Source organism: Amborella trichopoda, chromosome 3, assembly GCF_054954075.1.
Source record: "Amborella trichopoda isolate Santa Cruz 75 chromosome 3, AtrichopodaSantaCruz75HAP2 v2.0, whole genome shotgun sequence".
Taxonomy (NCBI): Eukaryota; Viridiplantae; Streptophyta; class Magnoliopsida; order Amborellales; family Amborellaceae; genus Amborella; species Amborella trichopoda.
Genome location: NC_142338.1, coordinates 38,427,232 through 38,449,873, shown reverse-complemented (window position 1 = coordinate 38,449,873; position 22,642 = coordinate 38,427,232). Strand labels below are relative to the sequence as shown.

The 22,642-nt window shown below is 40.1% G+C and overlaps 1 protein-coding gene across 1 annotated transcript; it reads left to right on the top strand.

Annotated features, from left to right (window-relative positions):
- The first annotated feature begins 9,323 nt into the window (after nucleotides 1-9,323).
- Nucleotides 9,324-12,938, top strand: LOC18422602 (putative methyltransferase TCM_000336). The gene is made up of 4 exons (XM_006827333.3): nucleotides 9,324-9,590; nucleotides 9,983-10,381; nucleotides 11,113-11,385; nucleotides 12,487-12,938. The coding sequence occupies exons 1-4, from the start codon at nucleotides 9,516-9,518 to the stop codon at nucleotides 12,811-12,813; spliced, it is 1,074 nt and encodes a 357-aa protein (XP_006827396.2). The 5' UTR covers nucleotides 9,324-9,515; the 3' UTR covers nucleotides 12,814-12,938.
- The last annotated feature ends 9,704 nt before the right edge of the window (nucleotides 12,939-22,642 follow it).

Sequence of the window (22,642 nt, the reverse complement as noted above, 5' to 3'; positions counted from 1 at the left end):
ATATGAATCATGTAGGCAAGAAGGTGAATTAAGAGTATGAGGATTATGAAAAAAAAAGAAAAAAAGATATATATGAATAATCAATGAATCAATAGTTTTATCAATAAATTTATCAATAAGAGTGTCAAGGATGTTAAATTATTAATAACGTTATCATCCAATATGTATGAGCACAAGATAGGGGTAGTAAAGTACCGTGCACCAAAACATCGTCAACAATGGAAAAAATTACGACTCATGCAATTGTGATTCATAGCTCAAGCGACAGCAATAGAGAGCCAAAATTGTGAACAAAAAAATTTACAACAAGATATATGTGAATGGCAAAGCACAATGTCAAAAGTACTATAAATTAAACTCAGGATAAAACACCAATAAAAACGAAAATAAGAATTTGGGATCTGTAGGTTATGAGCCCACCACGCTTCCACAACTTGTTGTGATACCGATGTTTAAATCTTGAGGGAAGAGATGGACCCACTCCCAGGATTAGGGGCAGTGTCGTGAGACTATCGATTGCAGAGATCAAGCTTTAACCAGAACTATGAGAACCTATGTGTACCTCTCCATGGCCATGAAACCTTTCTTAAAGAGGGATGGAGGAGGCCGTTCTCCAACGTTCCGCTTCCTCTTCAAATCTCTGAGAAAACGTGGTCCTGTAATTTTGGAAAGTAAGTGGTTATTTTCTAACTGTTAGATAACGACACTTTTTCACTCAAAAAAGCCTTTTTATTTTAGTGATAAGCATTAAGTTATAAGAGAGAAAAATATTGCATGTTTAAAGGCGCTGTGGCCATACATACATACCAGCAGGATCTAGAGACTCAAAACCCAATCTCCTATCAGGTTTTCTTTTCTCTATAATTTTCTCCCTCTAAACAACCAAGCTTCCCCTCTGGTTTTTAGCACTTCCTCTCTCGAAAAAATAACTTAAATCGATTATAAAAAAAACCCTTAAGAAGCAAGTACGTGAGGCTCTCCACCTTTTTTTTACTTTTTTGAAATCTAGCAGCATCCTTATCTATATACCCACATGTCTATCCTAATCCAAAAGGAGTTACCCAATATCAATTCCTATATAATAAGAAATTAGGTTAAATAAAATCTCCTATAAAATAATAAACAACCTAAAGAATAGGATATTAGGAAAGAAATACAAACTAATCCTGTTAATCTCTGGGATTCAAGCCAATATCAACAACACGTTGGTATCCTCTCATTTTGTTTTTCTCTTTATCAATAAATTATATCAATTAACAAAGGAAAAGGGTTTGATAGGGTTCGGCTTTATCAAAGTAAGTAAATTCTCATATTATAATTCCTTGAAGATTAAAATTCAAGCATTGAAAAACCCTAACATAGATAATCTAGGCTTGAACATTATGGTTGTAAAAAAGTTACGATTTCAAGCTCTAAAAATAGTGCAAATTATCTAGATCGTCTATCTAGCACTAAAGATCTCTATATTTAGTTCCACAAGATCTCTATATTTTTTTAGTCTCACATTTTATTGTTTGGGATGGAAATTGATTTTAGAGCCAACATGGAGATTTTTGTTACTGAAAGTGCTTTCTAAATTAAGATTTGAGGTGAGACTTTATTTTGTTTTCACAAAGCTTACGCCTTATAGAAACTTCATCCATCAATAAAAGGATGTCGTTTGTAAAGTAAAGTACACCTTCAAATAGTGTTGAGAAATGTGATTTTAATAATGGAAATCTTTGTGGTAGCCTTAAAATAGTTTTTTATCTTTAATTATAAAATTTAAAGCTTCAAATATAGTGTAGATCATGCATATCAATGAAAACTTGAAAATCTTGAAACTTGACCGTTCAAAATGAGTTACAAGATGCGCTATTTCCAAAACTTGAAGTCAATTTTTTTTTCGCATGTCCATGCATCTTGATGTCGAGATAATCAATTTGAGGATGTTTGGGCATCAAAACGACCTCTTCTAGTGAAATTTTTGAGGTAGGCTATAACTTGATTGTTTAGAGCCTCGGCTCTATATAAACATTTTTTTTAAGAAAAACAACGTGTGCCATATTCTCCCCTAGTTTGTTTCTTTTTTGTTCTATATTTCTCTTTTAGATTCTTTAGGAATTAGGTTTGCTTTATAATTAAAAAAAAAAAAAACTTTTAGGAGATCAAAAAATGCCTTTCACAATATCTCTAGGGGGAAAACAAAAAAAAAACACCCTCTCTAGCTCTTCAGCTTTTTATGAGAACATTACGATTCTCTATGAAATCTTGCTTTTTACTTCTCTTCGAATTGTTAGAAGGTTAGTCATGCATGAGCTCATAGAACTTAGGGATTGTATGTATTGAGACAATTTATCTTTATTATAAAAATGTCACAATTACACCAAGTCATTAGATGTTAAATGAGATGACTTGAGGTGTTACAAAGTTCGATAATTATTTTTAATTGACTCTAATTAATGATACATTCACAACCAGCAGGTTTGAAATCTTGACTGAAAAATGTAACGTCAACCTCCTTTTATTAAAAAGTAAATAACGTCAACTTCCTTTTATTAAGAAGTAAATAGTTCCTAAAAGTTATTGTTCATAAGATGTCTCATTTTAACAATTAAGCATGCATGTTGGAAGTAACGAAGACGCTTAAGAGTGAATCCACCGTTGTTTCTTACATTGTCTTTACGTCTACTTAAAAAGTCGTTTTTTTGCCGCTTTTGATAATGCAAGCACTTTTAAGCGTCCCTGCCACTGAATCTCGTGCCACAAGTCAAGATATCAGTTACTTTCAGTGAATTTAAGGAGGCCATATTTAGTGAATTTAATAGTTCAATACCGTATTTGTGTAATTATTTTATAACACGTATTTACCTCTTTCTATTTTTAAATCCAAGAAAATGCCGGGGCCTACGGTAACTTGGTGGACCCCTCAATTTGGACATTATAGCCCCCATTTTTTTTCGAATAATCTAAATTACTGTTGTGCCACTGTTGTTTTCTCTAATACCCACTAACTAAAGACCGCATCTTCCGATCAAGCCTTGCTCATTCTCTCTTCGGCACGAGAAAGTATCTCTCTCTTCTCTCTCCACCCAAAAGATCCTCCACATTTTACATATCAATGGTCACAAATAGGGCTGCCAACGGTCGGGACCTAATACGGCCCGCCCTGAGCCCTAGAAAGGCCCAACCCGGATATGCCCGACCCTGAAATAAGACATGGAAAGGCCCAGCCCTGCACGGAAAGGCCTGGTAGACCCCTTGTTGAAAAAACCTTATCTGCTTTCCGCAACTCCCTGGGGTTCTCTCTCTAAATATTCATAGACCCCTTCTCTCTCTATATCTCTCTAAATATTCATAGTTGTACTCTCTCTCTATCTCTTATCTCTCAAAATAAAAATGATGGATACCTATTTTCACTCGCAACAGTTGTGCCTCTCGGTGGACAACATGAAAAACCTTGATCTTCATGGATAGAACAGTGAGAAATGAAACAAGCCCTAGAAACATCACATCATGAACCCAAAAAATAAAATCTGTAAGAAATAATCTTTCTCTGTATTAATCAATCAATAAGATTACAATACAATTGTGGATTTCTATATAGGTATAACATACAATTTAGATATTGACAGATCTCAATATCCAGTTGCCATATCTGTTGTAGTTGTCATGTCTGTTCACACTTCCCTCAAACTTGCGATGATTTGAAAGGAATAATGGAGAGTTTGAAAATAAACTGTGAGAAATGATGTGGGGGATGAGACTTAGTGAAGAAATTGGCGAGTTGTGCGGCGGTGGACACATAGGGTAAGGAAATGGTGTCTGCGAGATATTCTTGTCGAATATAGTGACAATCGGCTTCAATATGTTTTGTGCGCTCATGGAATTCCAGATTTTTAGAAATATAAATGGCACTCTTGTTGTCACAATAAGTTGAGTAGGAGTGGAGATCGTGACACCCATGTTTGCGAGCAGCCAACATAGCCAAACCATCTCGATGGTGGTTTGTGCTATAGCCCGATATTCAGCTTCCATAGTTGATCAATCAATTCGTTTATGTTTCTTTTTTTTTCCAAGAGATGAGAGAATCAATGAGAAAAATAAAGAATCCTGTGGTAGATATGCGATCATTTGGATTTCTCGAAAAATCGGAGTCTGTACATGCCCGGAGCTCAAGTGAGGGATAAGAGGAGAAGAATAAGGCATGGTGACGGGTATCCCTGATATAACGAATGATACGTAAAACGGTAATGAGACTTACAAAATGTGGGGCACTAAAAAACTGACTAACTATATATATTACATAAGCAATACTGGGGAATGAAATTGTCAGATATATAAGTTTCCCAACCAGTTTCCTATAAAAGGTTGGGTTAGGAAGAGCTTCTCCATCTGGAGCGCAAAATTTGGCATTGACCTCAAGAGGGGTATTAACTTTCTTAGTATCATTCTGGAGTCGAGCTTGAGAAACAATCTCTGAAGCATATTTGAGCTATGACAACATATAGCCACAAGGAGAATAGGCTATTTCTAATCCAAGGAAATACTGCAAGAAACATAAATCTTTCATTTCAAATGTGCTATTGAGTTTTTGTTTGATTTTATGAATTGTGCCCATATCATTACCAAAGATAATCATATCATCCACGTATAGTAATAAGAAAACTCGTCCTTCAGAAGTTTCAAATACAAATAGTGTTGGATCATGATGACTTTGTCGAATTGCAACAGAAGGAACTTCATTACGAAAATTTTCGAACCAAGCACGAGGTGCTTGTTTGAGTCCATATAATGCCCGTCGAAGTTTACACAATCGTTTGTTAGAATCTACAATACCGGGAAGTAACTTCATATATAGTTTCGTATCAAGATCACCATTGAGAAAAGTATTTCTGACATCTAATTGATAGAGAGACCATTGCTAGACAGAAGACATTGAGATTAGTATACGAACTGTAGTCATATGAGCGACGGGAGAAAAAGTTTTTGCAAAGTCGATGTCATATTGCTAATTGTAACCCTTTTCCACCAGGCGGCTTATATCGCTCTAGACTACCATCTGCATTGGTTTTAATTTTATATACCCATCGACAACCTAAAACAGTTTTTTCTTTTGGAAGAGGTGCCAGGTCCCAAGCATGCATACGCTTAAGAACATTCAACTCATCAGTCATTGCTTGTTGCCACTCAGGTTGACTTATAGCTTCTTTGTAAGTCTGAAGTTCAGAAAAAGAATGAGCAGAGGCAAAAAATGCTTGGTGCTGAGGTAAGAAGGTTTCATAGTTAGCAAGTTCGGAAGGTAGAACAGATACCCGAGTGATCCATCTAAGAGCAGGGAGTGGCAGATGATCAACATGTGCAGGATTCTGATTAGGACTGTCAGCATGAAATGGGGGAGTTCTTCCTTGGACATCAGAAGGATAGACAAGGGTGGAATGATCAGAGGAATTAGGAACATAATCAGAGAAGGGGATCAAGAAAGAAGGGTGAGAGGGTGAGGGATTATTGCTTTTGTCAAAGAATGGAATGTGCTCAACAAACACCACACGTCGGGATACTCAAGGTCTTTTGGTTACAAGGTCATAACACATATATCCTTTTTGATGATTAGGGTAACCAAGACTGCAATATTTGATCAGCTTTGGAGATAACTTATCTCTCTCTCAGTTGGGGGTTACAAAACAAAGCAAGTGCAGCAAAAAACACGTAGGAGGGAATAATCAGGTGATCATGTAAATATGTTTTGGAAAGATGTTTTGCCAGATAAAATGGAGGATGGCATGACATTGATGAGAAAGATTGTTGTACGAACAGCTTTTGCCCAAAATTCTTTTAGGACATATGTAGAAAAAAGAAGGGATCTTGTGGTTTCTAAGATATGACAATTTTTACGTTCAGCAAAATCATTTTGTTTTGGTGTATAAGGATAGGTTTTGTGGTGTTGAATGTTTTGATTAGCCAAAAATTGTTAAAGCAACCCACTGATATATTCCTCTCCAGAATCTGAGCGTAGGGCTTTGATTTTAGTGAAAAATTGAGTTTCGACATACGAATAAAATTGAGTGAAGATTTTAAAACATTTAGTATGATTATTCATAAAGAAAACCCATGTATAACGAGTATGATCATCAGTAAAGGTTACAAAATAGTATGACCCTTCTTTAGATGGAATAGGTGTAGGACCCCACACATCAATATGACTGGTAAAAATCAGAGTCTTTCCCTTAAGAGCGAGAACCATCGAGCGAGTGGCAATAAATTTTGGTGAGATTTGAGAGAGAGAAAGTAGGAAGAGATCCAAGTTTTTTATTTTTATTTTATACAAATCAGAAAAAGAAACGAGAGATAAGAGGGGCCGAGATCTGAGGGATCAGTAGAGAGATGAGAGAGATTTGGGAGAAATCTCTGAGATAGAGAAAAAGATAAGAGAGATCAACTAGCAGAGAGACAAGAGAGATTTGGGGGGACTGGGATTTGGGGGGTGAGAGATAAGAGAGAGTAGAGAATTTTCAGGAAAGGGAGTGGTAAGAGATATTTGGGGGCAGAGAGATAAGAGAGATTTGAGGGTGGTTTAAAGAGATTTGAGGGCAGAGAGATAAGGGGGTTTTGAGAGAGTTGGAGAGAATAGAGAGAGATTAGAGAGTAAAAAATCAGTTAGATAGAGAGGTCAGAGAGATAAGAGAGAGATCAGATAGATAAGAGAGAGAGATATTAGAGAGGTTGAGAGAGAAAGATCAGACAGATAAGAGAGAGAGAGGGACATGCATCCACCACAAGTACGCAGAGTGAGGATTGAGAGAAAGATCAAAGAGATAAGCCAGAGAGATCAGAGAGGTCTCATAGAAATACCGTGACAGAAAACTTACCCTGAGTTGAGCTTGTATAGATCACAGAGAAGGCCCAGACAGAGAAGGACCAGACAAAATCACAGAGAACCAAGCTTTGATACCTTGTGAGAAATAATCTTTCTCTATATTAATCAATCAATAAGATTACAATACAATTGTTGATTTATAGAGATGGTACAAACAATACTTACTAAAACTATACGATACAATTTTGATATAGGTATAACATACAATTTAGATACTGACATATCTTAATATCCAGTTGTCATATCTGTTGTAGTTTCCATGTCTGTTCACAAAATCTAGAGAGAGAAGTGAGAGAAACCCTGAAATTCAAATTCAAGCTATACATTCAGGAGCCGGAGAACTTGGTAATAGTCTTGGTACCATCTGAAACTATACGTGGTAAGATCACCAGGAAGAACTAAACGAGCAGAGATCTGGATCTCCTCAAAAGTGGGCTTCTTGTTGTAGCGAGCAAGCTTCGAGGCTTAATATCATTGATGAAGCCTAAAGATATAGATATGCAGAGAGGCTAGAGAGAGTAGAGAGGCGACAAAAAGGCTTTAAAATGTTCAAAAAAAAGAATGTTAGGTCTAGAAAGTGAAGGTTTAGAAAAAGCGGGAAGGGATTTAGAGAGAGCGAAAGTTACTTTGTTTGGGTAAAAGTAAAGTTAAAGAGAGAGTGGGAAGCCTTTTTTATTTGACCGGTCAAGGAGAGAGAGAGACACGATTGTGGTTTTAAAGAGAGAGAATGAGAGATGGGATTTTTAGAAAGAGAAATAGATTTTGGGTTTTTAGAGAGAGAAATAGATATTGAGTTTTGAGAGAGAGAGAGAGTTTTAGAAAGAGAGATTGGAGTTTTAGGCTGAGAAAGAGATATTGGGTTTTTAGATAGAGAAATAGATATTGGGTTTTTAGAGAGAGATTGAGTTTCTAGAGAGAGAGAGTTTTAAAATTTTCAAAAAATATTTTAGGCATGTATTATTATTATTGTTGTTGTTGTTAGCGTTTTTTGGGCGGCCCGTTAAAGGCCCTGCTGTATCATCGATTTGGATGGGAAATAAGTTGGAAATGAATTGGTTATGGATAGGATGTGTCCTGGTTTAGTTGCCCCGTAAAACCCTAATTTTCCATTTTTGTTCTCTATATGTTTTTAAAGTTTATCTAAATTTTTTTTAAGGCTCTTCTATATTTCTAACCTATAAATCCCTATTTTAATTTTATTGCATTTTATTATTCTAAATATATTTTAAATTACCGATTCACATTATTACACGACGATTTGGATTACTTATCCTACATGGACCTATGGGATGAATGATCACTCCAGGGTTTTGAAACACAACCAAGAAGCTACCTGGAAAAACGAAAGAAGAGAATGATAGAAACACCAAAGAGAGAGAGAGAGAGAGAGAGAGAGAGAGAGAGAGAGAGAGATTGATTCATGGGAAGCAACAACGGATTGTAGTTTCGGCGCCTGGAAAAATGAAAGAAGAGAATGATAGAAACACCAAAGAGAGAGAGAGAGAGAGAGAGAGATTGATTCATGGGAAGCAAAAACGGATTGTAGTTTCGGCGAATAATACAAATAACCCCAAGATTAAACTTTTAATGTAACTTACCCCAATGAAGTATTTTTTCACTTTTTACCCTAAATATACTTTTTTAACAAACACACTCCCCCCAAGTATAAAAAAGCATTTTTTTTTTTGATAAAAATACCATTTTTTGTCGTAAAAATGTAAGTTTGGCCAAATATTCATGTGGGCTTACATGGGCTGCCGGACTGCCATGTACCAATTGTCGAACGTTGTTAAACTAAAACGTGTCCGATCGCTCTTTGACATTGCTGGACCGCACACCAAACCACTTTTTGGCAGTGCCAGACCGCATGGGCCTATTGCCAGACAGTTCTTTGTCAATGTCAGACCATTTTGGGATATTGTTGGATCGCTTGTTTATATGACCAGACTACCTTTTTGTGTGTCATGAGAAAAGGTAAGTAGTTGGTGTTAGAAAAGAGAAAAGGTATTTTGGTCTTAAAAATTATAACTTTTTGACTTGGGATACTTGCTAGAAAAGTTTGTTTTTGGAATAAATGATGCGATAAAAACATTAATTAGGGGTAGGTTCCAAAGAAAGTTTAGTGAAAGGGGGTTTTTGTAAATTTTACTTTTAAATGCACGTATGGGAAATAATTTGTCCTTTTACCCAAACGATTGCAAAATTTGAAATTTCGTGGCTTGAACAGGACTTTCTTAGTCTCTCCGGCGCCAGCATATGAGGACATGTATGAAAGACAAAAGCAGGCTATCTATAAAAAGGAAATAGGATCCCAAGAATTAAGATATAAAGCAAGCGTATTGAAACAAGAATAGGCCTCCCCTTTGGTGCTGGAATTTATACCCATTTCCACGTTTGAAGACCTTTCCTTATTTGGAAAGGTTGGAATAGGGGCTGAAGAAACCAGAGCCAAGGGATTGTTTTACATTTGAGGTTAGAGTAAATTGGGATTAAAGCTCGCATATTTAGTGTTAAAGTCAAAGAGGTCGCTAGACCATACTCTCATTTTTTTTATTTTTCAGGTAGTTCAACGGTAGGAATCGAACTTGAGATATAGCACGGTTAAACGTCGGCTGCTAACCACTCAAACCCAAGTCCAATTCCTCCACACTCGCACTAGATGGAAGTGCAAAAAGTTCTTCACATGAATGGTGGGGCAGCAAAGACAAGCTACGCTTGTAATTCATCTTATCAGGTTCCTCTTCTCCTCTGTACCATTCTCCACCTTAGTTTCGAAGGAAAGATTTTTTTCCTGGATTACAGCTTTTCGATGTTTTTTTTCTAAAAAGAAAAAAAAGTTAATAAGTACGCCCGTGGGGAAACGGTTTTTATACCTATTTGAATATGAAAGCGCTTTTTCAGGCTGATAGAATTATCTTTGGTAAACAAACTTCTCTCAAAGTGCTTTCACAAGAAACAAACTCCCATTAATGTGGTCTCTCTTTTTCTCAATGATAATAGATTTAACCATTTGAACTAAGCATTTCTCAGTTTTTTTGTATATTTGTAGGGACAAATACAACAAATGCTTATCAATAAAAACAAAGCCATGAATGAATTTCAGCTAATTGTGTCTCAATTTTGCAGAGACGTGGCCTGGACATGCTCATGCCCATAACTGAGAAGGTAGTCATGGATGTACTTTCAACCCATTTAGGTGAGAGCATGAAAATTGCTGATTTAGGATGCTCTTCAGGGCCGAACACCTTCTTGGTCTTGACTACGATGGTCAGGGCAGTGGCAACAAAGGTCCGGCTTGGTTTCAGGCCAATGCCTGAAATTCAGTTGTATCTCAATGACCTGCCTGGAAATGACTTCAATTGGCTTTTTAGAGCTTTGCCTTCTTTCCACGAGAGACTGAGAGAAGAAGGGGCCTTTGGCTCTTGCTTTGTCGCTGGTGTTCCTGGATCTTTTTATGGGAGGCTCTTTCCTAGCAATAGTTTGCATCTTGTGCACTCCTCTTATGCCCTGCATTGGCTATCTAAGGTATGCATTTAAAGATGACCGAATTTAGGGAAATAATTTTGAGAGTTGGTTCAATCTGAACTGTTAAGGAGCGTTTGTGCACCTCCCAGACATCCATAACATGTGGACTGGATACCAACCAATCCTATACATATTTGGTCCCCCTTTTCTTATTGAACTCCCTTAATGCTTAAATTCATGTCGATGATCATGACATGTGGCGTGTGGAGACACTATTTATATAGAAAATAATAAAAAATTAATGGGGGCATTTGAGGGGGCAAGGATGCGGTTCAGTTTTGAATTGCCTGGCTCGTTCTACTGCCCCTCCTTCCACTTGTTTGGTGATATAAAAAGAGAAACTATATTAGGTGTTGTAAAAATATAATATTTTCATCATTTTCAAAGCTTTTTCCCAATTAATTGGGGCCACCTAAAGATATAATATTCTATTTACAAAAAAATGAGCATAGAGACATGTCTAGCCCTATGAGCATTTTAGACCGACACAATAGATACATGCAACACTTATCATGTTGGTGTCAATATAACATTGATTCTTGTGTGCATGCCAATTAAACCAATAGTTTCTACATACACAAATCTCTTTTGCATACTATAGTGAGACTGTAAGAGGTGCCCTTAAATAAGTAGAAGAAGAAAACCATTGTTGCATTACTAAGAATAAGACTATATAAAATTTCATCCTTTTGGCACGGGAATGATTTTATTTGCTCAACTCCTTTTTGCAGGTGCCTTCGGCATTGTACAATGAGGAAGGGATTCCATTTAACAAGGGAAACATTTACATATCTGAATCTAGCCCTTCTTGTGTGCCAAGAGCATACTATCAGCAATTCCAAAAAGATTTCTCACTATATCTCAAATTACGGTCTCAAGAGGTGGTCACAGGGGGAAGGATGGTGTTAATACTTTTTGGTCGGAGGACTGTAGATCCTTATGATAAAGAGGGTGCTTTTATATGGGAAGCATTGAGTCGTGCTGTTAGAGATCTTATTTTGCATGTAAGACCAAAAGAGGCTAGAGTCGTGGTAGTAGCACCACACGCCCTAGTCACCATGTTGTGATTTTTATTCCCACCACTAACACCATCCCATTAATATTTTCAAAATGTTAACTCCTAATCAATTTGATAAAACGGGATACTAAATTATGCTTAAAAAAAAAAAAAAAAACTACTCATTCATTGATGTATGATACATAGACACTGATATGTGTGTGTTAGAGTCTGACACGTACATGAGTGTCCAAAACACCAATACCAAAATTGGTTTTTCAAACAAAATACATCCTTGACTGTTTAGAGCTTGGGAAAGTTGAGACTCTAAAGGTCATTAAATACATTTATATTGATATTTCTAGAAGAAAGGTTTAGATTAAATATAAGTTTATGAAGTGTTAGACGTGAATATCGTTTCCTTGATGTGTCGACGTACATAAAGCATAATGAACATATGTATCCATATTACATGTGTATTAATAGTGGTTAGAACCTTGGCTTGCCTAATGGACACTAGATAACAAGCTAGCCTTTATAATGTGATTAATCTTGGGATGGACTCCCTCCCACGCATTCATAACATGGGGAGCTTCCTGTGCCTGCTGAAATCTTTTTTGATAAAACCATTGTCCCATAAAATGCACATGCAATCTAGGGAGCTTCACAAACATTGTCAAAATTGACTTTTTAGGTAAAAAAAAGGAAAAAATTTATTTATGCCAAAGACACAAGAAGGTCATGACCAAACACTACATATAACATGCTTTATATATGGACGCGGTTAGCACGTAGTCAGCCCGTATATTACAGAGAAGTGGGCTTGGCAATAAATATATTTTTAAATGTAATTTGATCTTAATTTTTAGAGAATATTTAATATGGAGATCATGAACATGAAAAAATAAATAAATTTTGAAAATTAGAAATAATAATTATATGAAAAAAACATTTGGACCGTTAGTTACAATTGGTTTTAGAAGGACTACCTATTTGCATCCATCTTAAGATGGATGCTTTATACCTCTTGACAGCCTATTATAGAAATGTGGTCCAGCCCGCATGAAACAACTGTTGTTTATATATTGGTATTTCTCATATGCTACAGGGTTATATAGATGAAGAAAAACTGCATTCATTTGATCCTCCTTACTACACACCTTGTGGGGGAGAGGTTGTACAAGAAGTGAAGAGAGAGGGGTCTTTTACCCTTGAGCGCTTTGAGCAAGTGGAGAAGTCTCCCTGTGGCATTAATGGAAATGGGAAAGACATGGCATTAGCCATGAGAGCTGTGATGGAGCCCCTCATCATTCACCATTTTGGAGAGGGAATCATGGACATGCTTTTTGAAGCATATGCTAGACATGTAGCAGTGGAAATGGCAAAGGGGTACAAAAAGATTCATCTGGTTCTAGTCTTGAAAAAGATCAAGTGAACTAAACCATGCTTCTTCGAACCATATCTCTCTCTCTCTCTCATATATTGTAGTGGGTTGAAACGAAGTTTCACAGTTTCATTGCCCCAACACTAATAAATTCTATTTAGTTGTTTTAATATGTTTGATCGATTTCTCCTCTTGGCAGGGAACATTGAGTGGTCCTATTTTTTTGAATGTTGGACTTTTCACTAAGCAAATGGGCATATGCTTAGGGTCACTTAACTGGACCAAGTTACGGAAATGCCCTTATTAGGGTTCTCACTTGGTAACTTGGTCATTTTTTGACTTGTTTTAAGGAGGTACCAAATGGTATGTTTGACAAAAACCAAAACTTCAATATTAAGATATTTGAAAATTTGAATAAAGGTACTGTAGGTGTTTTATTGTTTTGGATTATATTTTGAGAAAGTATATAATGAGACTATTTACTTTTAGTACAAGGTGGTTACAATTAATTTTAAGACCATTGGATGTGAAATTGGATGGCTGCATTTATTTCATTGATTAAATTCAAAGTTCAAAAGAAATTTTCTCGAACTTTGTGACACACCAAAGCTATGAGATTTCACATCGGATAGTTGTAAGTGATTGTGACATCCTTATACCAAAGGTAAATGGTCTCATTGTATATAATCCCTTATATTTTTATCCTAATATGTTTGTTTTTGTGCTTGTTTATTTGTCTACTAGCATCTTTAAAACTTATATATATTTGAAAACTTTAATTGTTTGGCTGCCAAAAAAAAAGAGAAAATTGTTTCATGTGGGCTAGACCGCATTTCTACAATATGCGGTCCAAAGGTATAAAGCATCCACCTTAAAGATGGATGCAAATAGGTGGTTCATCTAAAAACAATTGTAACTAACGGTCCAAATCTTTTCTTACTATAATTATTATTTTTAGTGTTTAATTTTAATTTTATTTTTTCTGATTTCCATGTTAAAGGTTATATCTTGTTTAAAACTTAAGATCAAATTATATTTAAAAAATATATTTATTGCCAAGCCCGCATTTCTACAATATGCAGGCTGGCCGTATAGAAACCGTATCCCACAAAAAATCCTTTTTTTTTTACTGCACCAAGCTTGTACCATTTCTTTCACTATTGAAGATAGATACTTTCTGCCAAAATCTACATAAAATGAAATAAAACTTAAAGCCCATTAAACATGATGCAAACAAGATTTTTATATTTTTTTTTTTGTTTTTTAGTTTTTTGTAAGACTGAAATTTAGATGTTAGGTATTATGGGTTTCTAATACTCTTACAGGGTTAGTTTTGTCTTTTTAGCGGTAGAGATTTGAGAAATAGAACTAGAAACTTATTTTTATTATCATTCTAAAAATTAACGCAGATGGATGGGTTAGAATATGTTAGACTTGCTTTTAAACATAAAATAAAGGAGATATTTCCGTAAAGATTAAGAGAGAGGAAAAACATGGGGAAGAGAGTATTTATTTTAGGATATTTTATTTATTTATTTCTTTTGGTTATTTAATTATTTAATTTATTTATTTTGGTTACTATTTAATTATCGTTATTATTTTGATTTAATTATGTCTTTTCCATCCTCTCTCCATCTTCTGTGCATCAAATTATCTCTCGAAGCTTCCAAACCAGTAAAACTACACCACTCGCTCCTATTGACATAATGGTGGATCATCTTACCCTGCTCAGGTTATACCAAATTGTGCAAAAGCTGATTACTAAAACATCAATATTTTGATCTAGAACCACTATGGAGCGTAGAATCAAACATGACCTCATGCCCCACCTTACCTAATTGCGTCTCTCCGATTCTAACTTAACAAGTAAACAAGACTGTATGCCTCTTTTTTAAAGGGAGCAAGATCATATCTTTGTACCATTTCTTCAAGTGCTTTGTAAGTAGAAACCAGACTAGTTGTTAAATAAATCCCGGGTGTTTAATGAATATATCCAAGCTCAACCCTATTTCAGAGCTTGACAATGGATAGACCTTCCTTGTTCAAGCTTTTGCATTAGAGAGAAAAATGGGGAAGTTATGACTGTCAAGACTAATGCTGTTATTCTTTGTATAATTTGTTTGCAAAATAAAAGGGAGAAGCCGGTCAATAAAGTCTGACAAACAGTAGAAATTTTGACAGTCTCAGAATGGCCTCAGAACAGGTCAAGATCTTCCTAAGGACCTCAAAAAGTCACCTGCCAATTTTCGTCACATTTTGACATGTCTAAGGCATTGCAGACAAAGAAACAGTTTCAGTAGAATTAGCCTCTAGCACCCTGAAATGGACCCCTATAACTGGAACCCTACTTTCGGAGCATCAAACGGCCGTGAAAACATTGCCATTGGATCCAGCACGGTAAAAAACCCCCACGGGTAAAATTTTAGCTTAAATATACACCCCAGGAAGAAGTTATGGGAGGAGCCACACACTATTCCCGTATGGCTACCTTGCAACTAATCTCCATTAAAGGGACAGTCCCGAACGATGACTTGTGATGCTCGTATCTCACTCGTTTGAGATCGGATCGCGTTCAAACTTGTTGGAACGTGTTTGTCTCGTCGAAACGAGCATTTTGATATGTGGTACGTCTTGGGACGATGACCGAGCCGGGAGAAAAGCTAGAGAGAAGTTTGCTATTTAAAGCTGTGTGTTGCAGAAAATCAGCAAGAGATCCACCCACTTGAGTGGCCAAATCATGGTGCTCACGCATCGGATTAACATAAGACCGTTCCATCGTGTGCGTAAGGTTTAGAGTTATCTCTGGTCCGAACCCTGTAAACGGTCGGATTTCACACACAAAGTCAATAAAATGACTGTAAATTCTAGCTGCAGGAATTCAGATTCCTGCCGAAACCCAAACGATGCGAAATGTTTGTCCGGGTACCAAATCACATCCCCTCTGTTGCAACCCGATCGTGGTAATATGCTCAGTGCAATTCAATGATGAAATTACAGTAAAACATCGATATGAAGATGCACTATCAATCAAATATTTTCAAGACCTATTCAAATTTCAAGTTATGTGATCAGGCCTTTAAAGTGTGATTCATGGCTTAAAATCGATATAAAATTATCGTAGCATCGAGCCCCACACAATGGCAATCATCTTTTGTTCATTCGAATGCTTGATCGTCCGAGAAGAATCAAGAACGTCTCTAGTTCTCAGCAGGGACTGTTTTGGAATTGTCTCAATTGTTAGGCAGTGGCAAATCAGTCATTTTTTATCCCATTTTTTTATTTCTTTTAATTCAAATAAACATTAATTATCTTTAATTAGGGTTAGTTTTGGGTGATCCACCCACATTTTAGCCCTAGTCTATAAAAAGACGTTACCTCTCATTGAGAAGAGGCTGAAAACTTATTGTAACGATCCACTTTCATTCTCTACTTTGAGCAATAAAATTTGAGATTCTTCCTTGAATTCGTGGGTGAGTCTTGGAGAGAGAGAGAGGAGAGAGAAAGTTTAGAGCGGTACCCCTCCTACTCTCAAGGTATTTTCTCTCTCATCCCTTCCTTTTTCTCTTGGATTTTCTCTTTCTTTTCCTCTTCCTTGTCTGATCCTTTCTTAGTGGCCATGCATAGTAGTGGTAGTGGCAGTGCCATGCATGCCTCTTTCTTCCTTCTCTCTCCTGCAGGTTTTGCAGGTCGTGCGTGGCGATGGCAGCGCTATGCGCGAGCTTCTTCCTCTCTCTCTTTGTTCGTCTCTTTTCCTCGACATGGTTCGCGCATGGTGTTAGTCGTCGTTGTACGAAACACCGTCTGAAGGAGCACACGGCGAGTCGAGCTGCGTTCAAGCAATGGGTCAGACTCCTGTTTCGGTTCCAGGACTGGCGTCTTATGCGGCGATGTGTATCGCCGATCGCAGACTATTTCTCTTTCCCCTCACGGGTCGCAGACGTGAAACCTATCGCCGCCCATGTGGGTCTCGCCTTGCCTCGCGCCTATCGTAAACAGTGATACTTATTGCTGCCCGTGAAGGGGTCGTGGCCATGCTTATTGCCGCACATGGGGGACTCGTCCTGCCTTGTGTCCCTTGCAGATGGTGATGCCTATTGCTGCTCATGGGGGTCTCACCCGTGCTTCGCGACACATGTAGACGGCGATGCCTATCGCCGCCCGCAGGGGACTCACCCGTGCTTCGCGTCTCTTGTAGACAACGATGGCTATCATCGCTCACGAAGGGTCGCGGCGATGCCTTTTGCCATCAGCAAGCTTCTTTGTGCACTCTGTGCCTGTTGCAGACGACAATACCCATCGTCGCCTGTGAAGGGTCATGCTGCCTTCTTGTGTTGCCGATGGCGATAGCTATAGCCATTTACAGTTCACTACTAGCCCTTTCACCTCGAGTAGTAGTGTCTAGCGCCGTTCAGGGGCAACAAGACTGTTACTCCATGGCTGTGGACGGCGATGCTTAACGCCAAGGGACCTGTTTCCTTCACCATCTCGTGTCTTCTCTTCGTTGTCTTTTCTTTTCTTTTCTTCTCTTGTTGCTTGACTGAAGGCTATACTCAATCTAGTACTGTCATAACGGTCTGACTATCGAGCAGTATTGCCGTCGTGCTAGTCAAGAGTACCATGCCCATCTTGCTGCCACACCAGCTTAGGACAGTCATATCGACCTTGGTTTCGAGTAGTGTTGCCGACGCACAGGTCTAAGTTATTGTGCCCGTCTTGCTACCACTTCGAGTTGGTCACTATATTGGTCCAGCTATCAGGCTAGGCTCGTCCCCTTGTCAAGTCCTCTTCTCTTTCTCCCCTTACTTGCACCCTCTTTTCCATCATCCTAACTTCTCATCATCTCTGCGAAATGAATGTGCATCGTCCTAAGACAAAGGTGGGTCCTTTGTCCCACTTGTCTTGCAAATTAACCATGTTAGTGCTGTACAGAAAACAAGGAGATTGAAAGTCAAGGGAGGCGATTCCGAACCAGCTAAAGCAGCTAGGGGGCTTTCCGTCATGATCTAAGAAGATGCTCGTGTGAGTCAGTACCAAGTGACGTTAGTCCCCACCTCATGTTTAAAATTCCGCTCTCACCAGTTGGGCACCTGCCCTTGTTTTGTGAACAAGATTCTCGAGAGAGCGGTCTTAAGTCCCGAGTCTTCTGAACTTGAGACACGTATCACCCGATCACCTAAATCTGGGGAGGCGAGATCGAGGCATCCAGCTAGCTTGGTGACTCCACTAGGGACTTATGACCCCTATGTCAATTCGCTCTTGCTTGATCGGCATCATCTTTTATTTTCGACACTGCATTCCATGGCATCTGGGTTATTCAACCCGTTCATCCGAGTTGGGAATTTTCTCATCCCTGCACTCGTGACCGTCTCGAGAAAGCAAGCTTCTCAAGCCTAATTCCCTACACTCCTCTTGAGTCGGGACTCACAGTCTGACTCCCAGGTTCTTTCTTGGATCGGTGCGAGAAGGGACTTGAAGGTCCCTAACTCCTGCACCATGGCCCTTCGCATTGGTAGCACGTTTGCTACCACCCACAACATGCATCCTACTACTGGCAAGTCCTTGTTAGTCACATTGCTAAAGTATACTGAAAGTCTGCTTTGTCCGCTTTCGCGAAAGGCAAGCAGGTTGCCATCGCTCCTGAGGATCGCCGCAAGGCCACCTCCCATACTCCTTCACCACCCCAAACCTCTATGCCTAGAGGCTTGACACACTAAAGAGGAGATCCTGAGGCCTTCACCTCTTGCACTCACTTAAAGGCTCGTGGTTCGTCCATTCAAGCCACACCTCAGGGCAACTTTCATATTGCCTTGAGCTCGAGTCCAAGGCTAAGCTTTCTTGGGCCGAACCCTGCACGCGCCATGCATCTGCATCCCACAGCTCGGGGCAACATCCATTCTGTGTCAACTCAAGCAGATAGGGGTTGACCACTTCGTCCTCTCTCTCAGCACACACAACTTCACCCTGTGCAAGATAAGCTCCTACCTTGTCCCTCACAGACACAAGCTCATAGGTCTTGACCTCCTAAGGTCGATCCAGCTGACCAAGCCTGGGCTAACCCCGAAGTCACTCGAAGGGCTTCCTCCATGCACAGGCACCAGCTTCACAGGTTTCTCCCCTATCCCGACTCAGGCGGAGTCGCGAGTTAGTTCCTTCTTCTGTCACCCCTCCTTGACCAGGCAAACACCTCGAGACCTGGTACTCAAAGGTCTTCTCTAATAGTACCACCTTGAGTCAGCCACCGCAGGTTAGCCATGCATCTGGACCTCACAAGGGAACTCGAGACAAACACGTGATGGCAGATAGAAGCCTATAACCTCCAAGGCAACAGCCCTGATTTTCCTCTATCCTTGGACCTCACACTCTGCTTCAGTTGATAGACATAGCCCTCACATGCTCAAGAAAGACAGGGCAGTCCCAATCTCTGGCTCAATTCTGGAGTGAAGTCTATTACAGCCTCAAAATCAAGCAGAAGAGAAGTCTATTGCAGCCTCAAGCTCAAGAAGAAGAGAGGCCTACAGATCTTGACTAGAGAGGTCCCTAAGGCAGTTGAGGTTACCACTATCGATGACCTCCTGCTTCACAATCCCTTCTTCCCTCTTCGGATTCCAGAACCTGAGCAAGAAGTCCAAGAATATTGCTCGGTGATTAGCTTGCAGGAAACGATCTAGCTGTTAAGAAATCGTGGTCCCAAGACCGTCAAGAATCGGTCCTCACACGGTCGGCGTACAAGACTCGAGTCCAATCAAGGCATGCTGAGCCCCTATAGACTGACTGCCGCGTACAACTTGTCAACCCCTGCAGTCCACTACTCCACCTGGCTCTGACCCTCTAGAAGAAATGGTCAGCATCATGGTGATCGACGAGCCAACTGACACCCAAAAGCGCGGATGAACATGTTCAAGGTGATGATGCAGTCCATTCTCAAAAGGATGGATCGCCTGGAAGCCTCCAGGCTCCCTGCTTCCCCTCACCATGAGGCCAACTCCTCGCCTGGTGAGGACACAACTCCCAAGCAAACTCCCCCACAGGCCTCCCAAGACAGCTCTGCTCCTCATAGGGTTTCGCAAATCGATGTAGATGCCATGGTGACCCACAGTCTCAAGAGTAAGATCCCGGGCATGCAAGGAGCACTGTTTTACCAAAAGCTGTATTCCTCGTACATTGACCAGGTGCCGTTTCCCCCAAACTATCAGAAAGGGAAGCTACCCCTTTTCAATGGTACCACATCCTCGCATCAACATATCGCTCACTTTCAAGCGGCTTGTCGAGAGATGGCAGTTGACGGGCGACTCCTCCTCTGTCAGTTCGTCGAGACTCTCTCCAAGGCCAACCTTCTAGTGGTATGCTCGGCTACCTTCAAGCTCGGTACACACATGGCAAGAAATGGAGTAATTGTTTTACCAGTGCTTCTATGAAGTCTTGAGAAATGTAGAAACCATCAAGCTCCTCACTCTAACTCAAGAGCCTGGTGAGTTAGTTGATATTCATCGCCCGATGGAAGGAGTTGGCAACCTATCATGCCACTCCCATGACTGAAAAAGAAGCAGTTCAAACCAGCATAGGAAATATGTTGCCGGAGATTGCCTTGTACGTTGAGGCTTCCAATCTAGTCTCCATGTCAGAGCTCATCTCTAAGGTAGTTTGTATAGAAGGTCTGTCCAAGCACCATGGTGGATCTCATTAGCATCCCTCTAGCTCAGGAAATGACAGGGGCAATGGTAATTCTCACTCTTACAATCGGGGCAACTAGTAAAAAGGGGTGATTAGTGCGGCTGTCATCGTGAATGACATTAAGAAAGCCACCCATCAAACCTTGGACCTCTCCAAATGGCAGTCCTATAACAAGGTACCACCTCCTAAAAATATCAATCGAAGTGACTACTGGATTCAGCACTAGAACAAGGTGTACCCCTTCGAGAAGGAGTGGGTTCTTGCACTGCTTCGGTTACTATTAGAGTAGAACATGATCCAGCTGTCGGAGGTAAAATCCCTAGAGAAGGCCAGACAAGAGACACACGAGAGATACTGTGCTTGGCCACCCCACTCAAGACTGCTATACGCTCAACGACATTATCAAAGCCCTTATTAATAAGGGTGAGATAAAGCTCGAAGAGCTAAAGAAAGCATTCAGGACAACTGAGGCTTCCCACGTAGTGACAATCTAAGAAGATGATCTACCATCCTCCGTGGATTATTCTCCTTAATGCTCAAAGAAGATCTCATCACACCGAAGCCGACAAGGTAGCCCAAGTTCCTGCCTCCAGGAACTAAGAACCTCTGGTGTCTATATCATCTGATACGAGGCCATGATCTGAGGGAATGCACTGGCTTCCACAAGCTCTTGGCAAAGAAGATGCAGCAGTACCAAGAAGTTCATGGTAACCCAGAAGGACACCCTCAAGTCCCTCCTCCATCAGTGCAAGGAGACCTCTAGACACAAGCCCAGGAAACTGCTGAGCAAGACCCTTTGCAGGCCCTCTTTGAGGAGATGCTCCAACAGGGTCTCATCACTCTCAAGCCCGCTAGGCAACCTAGGTGTCTTTCCCAAGGTACAGAAATCTTTGGTGCCCATATCACTAGGTGTGGGGTCATGAGCTGAGGGAATGCTCTAGGTTCGAAGCTATAGTCACAGAGAAGGTATAAGAAGGTCACATTGTTTACGTTGTCTTCCCAGAACGCTTACAAGCCATCACCCCGTCCAAGAGGAAATCCCATTACGGGTCCCCTATGAGCATACCCTAGACCCTTCAGAGCCCTCAACTTCTCAAGCATGGGAAGTTTACCATGGACGAAGTAGGCTCAAGTCCGTTCAGCGTGAGGCAGTTCGCTAAGCTAGGGCTACTCATCAGCCCAATAAGACGAACCAAACACCTCTCAAGGGATCCAAATGGAGACGAGCACCCAAGCCAGCTCGTCGAAGGAATCATATCCCTCAGCCACCAGTCGAGGAATAATTTCTCAAGCCCCTTCCTCCGCTGCCGACCTTACAAGACTTCATCCCAAGCGCAGCTCGCCTTATCCCTTTGTCCAATGAGGCGGACATCCCTAACTCATCAACTGCTTGGGGTACGTCCAATATGGGTGAGGATGTTAAAAGCACTCACCAATCGTCAGAGCTGGGGTAAGATTTAAAATACCTCCTGCACACATCCAATTCTGGAGACGATCTAAAAAGCTGCCCAAAACACTCTAACTCCATTTCTTCTTCTTCTCCTCCCTCTTCTTCTATCTCTTTCATAGGCGCAATTCAACAGTGCCAAGACTTCGACGCTCTAAACAGGGAGCTCAAAGGCACCGACATCAGCAGGTCACATCGGAAACGCCTAAGAAAGATGCTGGCTTATGCGGTTGGTTCTTGACTGTCGCTGATGCCTTGACAGCCCAAGCCAAGTCCGAGCCATCATCAAGCTCTTGTTCCAAGGAGGCGTCCCATATTGTTCAGATCTCGGAAGTATCACCTAGCACAGGGAAAATGAGCCTCAGATCAGGGAAGATGCTATAACCCACACCTCAGAAGCTCAAGGTTCTCAAATTTCTTGATCCTTCACTTTTCCCCAAGCCTCAACCTCAAACTTCCACATCCCTAATACAAATCCCTATTACTTCCCGATTAGCCCAAACCACACCGGCTGAACAACAAACTCAGCCAGTGTCACAAACCAAAACTCAATCAAAACCTGTTCCTAAACCTACTCTACCACCTAAACCAGTGACAGGATCAAGAGCACAGGAGGTTGATGAGGATAGGGTGAAATATGACGTAGTTGGGCATTTGAGGAAGCTCCCAGCCCTTCTAAGTATCTATGACAACCTCATGCTATCTAGAGATTTCCATATGGCCCTAGTTCAAGCCCTTTCCAACTTGGAGGTGTACGAAACT

What these genes read in the sequence shown, in the direction of transcription:
- LOC18422602 (XM_006827333.3), top strand. Translation starts at nt 9,516, where the DNA reads ATGGAAGTGCAAAAAGTTCTTCACATGAATGGTGGGGCAGCAAAGACA. An exon ending in CTTGTAATTCATCTTATCAG is followed by an intron (nt 9,591 to 9,982) that starts GTTCCTCTTCTC and finishes TCAATTTTGCAG; the next exon opens with AGACGTGGCCTGGACATGCT. An exon ending in TTAGAGATCTTATTTTGCAT is followed by an intron (nt 11,386 to 12,486) that starts GTAAGACCAAAA and finishes CATATGCTACAG; the next exon opens with GGTTATATAGATGAAGAAAA.